The sequence below is a fragment of the Fragaria vesca genome, linkage group LG6, assembly GCF_000184155.1.
Source record: "Fragaria vesca subsp. vesca linkage group LG6, FraVesHawaii_1.0, whole genome shotgun sequence".
Lineage (NCBI taxonomy): Eukaryota > Viridiplantae > Streptophyta > Magnoliopsida > Rosales > Rosaceae > Fragaria > Fragaria vesca.
Window position 1 is genome coordinate 12,603,898 of NC_020496.1, and position 3,761 is coordinate 12,607,658.

General features: G+C 45.1%; 1 protein-coding gene across 1 annotated transcript; it reads right to left on the reverse strand.

The window, feature by feature from the left end:
* Window positions 1-336: 336 nt before the first annotated feature.
* Window positions 337-957, reverse strand: LOC101313335 (putative syntaxin-24-like). The gene has a single exon (XM_004305296.1). It carries the CDS (start codon window positions 955-957, stop codon window positions 337-339), a length of 621 nt encoding a protein of 206 aa, XP_004305344.1.
* Window positions 958-3,761: the final 2,804 nt, after the last annotated feature.

A 3,761-nucleotide genomic window follows, 5' to 3' on the forward strand; every position in this document is an offset into this window, starting at 1 on the left:
CTCTCTCTCTCTCTCTCTCTCCTCTCTCTCTCTCTCTCTCTCTCTCTCTCTCTCTCTCTCTCTCTCTCTCTCTCTCTCTCTCTCTCTCTCTCTCTCTCTCCGTTGACTACTCTCAACTGGTAAATGCTTCCATATATTCCTGAATGAGTAATTTTATTGGTACAAGAGAAGTTCAACGTACATAGGCACATAGCCAAGTTCCCTGTATATATATATAGTTGGATGTTCAGATGTCATATGTTTTCTTAATTATTTTAAAACATAAAAAGAGCCATATAAACTCGTGAGCACTTTGCAGTCGATGTAGGAGAGGCATAACCAACCGGCCGAAGTAAATTAATCTGAATCAGGATCTGTAAAGAAGTAAACATTTTCACACCTTGTGGCCTTGAAACCACTGGCAATTGATGTTTCATTAAAACTCAAAGGAACATTCAGCTTGCAGTCAATCTTCCGATACGGTTGGTAATTGCGCGACGTGAACTTGCCGTACCTGGCTTTTATCCGAAGAGCAAGCTGCACCTTTATACTGTAAATCCCAGAAGCAGTCTCCTCGGTAAACTGGGACACCTCGCGTTTTCCAAACTTCACCGGCTGCGATCCTTGAACAACCACTTGATGCAATTCGGTGGTGTTTTTGTGGCCTTGGTAGAACGGCAAAGTATTCAAAGTCACGAGAGCAAACCTCTTCTTTCGATAGTCACCGATTACCTGAATGCGGCGATAATATATGCCAACCCTCTTGTTAGGGTTTCTGATGGTCATGTTGAGTGTGAGGTTGTAGTCGAGGGTGTTGTTGGAGCTGTTGAAGTTGAATTGGGTTAGTGTAGCATTGGTGATTGTGAACTTTGGTTCTTGAGGAAGGAAGATGAACCCGAATATCATGAAGGAAAGGCTGAAGCAAAGGATGAGGTTGTAATATATCCAGAAGCAGCAGGTAAAGCGGCAACCAGACATGATTGATGGATGCTATGGACAAGTTTAACTGATCGATGAATAGTGATGAGGATTCTAGAGGTGTATATATATAGTGATGAAACGATAATCGTGAGCCTGATAGGAAATAATGTTGATGCCAAGAATTCGAAGTTCAAAGTCAGCTAGGTAGGAAGAGTGTTCTATGAGAGATGTTAAGATATAAATCCCAAATTGGGAATATGGGACCTTGCTTGTGGGTTAATAAAGGTTTGGGTCTCTCCACCCATTGCCAATTGGTTTTGGATGTGAACCCTAGACTACTTTATTATGGTATCAGAGCGAGTTACCCACGTCCACGTGTAAAGCCCAATGACCAAACAAACTCCATGTCACCCCAAATGTTGTCCATGTGCTAGGTTTGAAAATTTGCCACACGTGCGGGGGCGTTTTGAGATATAAATCACACATTGGGAATATGGGACATTGCATGTGGGTTAATAAGGGTTTGGGTCTCTCCACCCATTACCAATTGATTTTGGATCTAAACCTTAGACTACTTTATCAAGAGATCTCTAAGAGAAATTGCATAGTTGTTGATGGACGCAGTTCCTGGTAGCTTCCAAACATCTGACTTGTTAATCAATGTTGACAAATTATACTATTCTTCATTTATAAACTAAGGGTATAATATATATCTGACTGCGTCAGGAAACTTGGAGATGGAAATGCTTTGGGGTTTTCGTGTTTACGGCCGTATGAATGATCAGGCCTGCTCACCTGCGGACCAATTTTTAAGGGACAAAAAGGGATGAAACTGTGATGACCAGTAGATCTTAAGTGAGTTGATCTAATGGACAGCGTACCAAATCCATTAAAGCAAGTATGCTGCTATTCTTTACCTAATCTTGTCTCCGTCTTCTTCCTCCTCCTCCATCTCATCTCATACTCATATGCTACTAAAGTAGCTATAGCTAGCTAACTATGCCATGGACCAAGTCACCTGATGAACACCTTCATCTTGATCAAGTCCAAAGCATTCCACACTGCATCAGACCCAATTATAACCAACAACAAACTAATATCTAACCCAATTACCGAATGTAGTACCTTTTCTTTGTGAAGCTCCTCAAGGTGAGACTTAAGCTCTCCCAACCTCTTCAAAGTCAAATCCGTCTCATCCACTCCGGCATACTCACCGGCATTCCCAGCCACACCGTTGCCGGCTATCTCCGACGAGATCCTGGCAATCTGCGACTGAATGACCGAAAAGTCCTTGACCCTCTCTTGCTTCTTCAAGCTCAATTCCTCCAAAACAGGCTTGACAGCAGAAATCTGGTCCCGGAGAGTCCCTCTTGCCCGGGGAAAGGAAGTGGCTTCGCCGAGAGCGGAGGCGATGGCGGTGATTTGAGCTTGGCCGTCGGCAAGGGACCTGTGCAACTCGGCCCTGTACTTTCTGGTCATCTCGACCTTCTTGCGGTAGATGTCGTGGCACTCTTGCTCGAGCTGGAGAAGCATGGTGTCACTCTCACTCAATCATATGGACAACGCCATGTGATTAAGAAGAGACCCAGCGCACCAATATGATTGAGAAGATATCCATGGCATAGTTAGCTAGCTATAGCTACTTTACTAGCATATGAGTATGAGATGAGATAGATGAGGAGGAAGAAGATATGGATACTTTACTGGGTTTTGATCGATTTGGTATGAGATGAGATGGAGGAGGAGGAAGAAGACGGAGACAAAATTGGGTAAAGAATAGCAGGATACTTTCTTTAATTGATTTGGTACGCTGTCTATTGAATCAACTCACTTAAGATCTAACGGTCATCACAATTTTATCCTTTTTTGTCCCTCGTACTCCCTGTACTGGAACTCAGCAGTACTCCCTCGCCAACGCCACTCGTACTCCCTGATGTCAGAAGCCAACGCCACTCGTACTCCCTGTACTGGAACTCAGCAGGGGTACCAGAACGTGCGTTCCCGTTCCTGACTCCCAGGAGGATATTGTAAGTCATTTTACGTTTTTAAATTTTAAATTTTAAATTTATATATATGTGAAAATGTTAATTAATTATTTTTTTCCTATCCAATTAGGCGAAGGTGAGGGAGGCTAGTGACGAGGTGATGAGTGCTATAGTGAGGGAGACATGGCCGGACACGCAGGAGGAAGAGATGTCCGAAGCCATGTCCCGGATCGACACTTCGGATCCGACGATTGGGGCGAGGATCATGGGCACAGCCTTCCCACCGAGAGCAAACAACTTCTACTGCCGGGGTCTAGGAAAGAAAGGCGAGGGGGTCCTGAAGACCACTCCAGGATTTCAAAGAAAGGCAGCATCGACCAGCAGCAGGACCACGTCCACGATCACCAGGACGACTCAGCTAGAGTCGGAAGTTCAGAGACTACGAGAACAGCAAGCTGCTCAGGAAGCCTATAATGTCTCGCAGGCGGCCTATAATGCCTCGCAGGCGGCCTATAATGCCTCGCAGGCAGCCTATAATGCTGCGCAGGCAGCCTATGTTGCCGAGATACATGCCATCCAGCAGGCCCAGCAGCAGCAGATGTTCCAGTACATGCAGGACTTTACAGCTGCCCAGCTTCAGGGACTTCCGCCTCCGCCCATGCCTCCGCCCACTGCCGCTACCCCAGCCGCCGCAACCTCCGCCGCAACCTCCGCAGCAACCTCCGCAGCAACCCCCAGAAGCGGATATTAATTTAGACGATTTAGATTTTTATGTAGTTGATGAATTATATACTTTTATGTGCTTGTTGGTTATATGGAATATGGAATTGTTTTTGGTATATTTTGCAGCTTGCTTGGGAATGGTAATTCAGAAAT

What these genes read in the sequence shown, in the direction of transcription:
- LOC101313335 (XM_004305296.1), bottom strand. Translation starts at nt 957, where the DNA reads ATGTCTGGTTGCCGCTTTACCTGCTGCTTCTGGATATATTACAACCTC.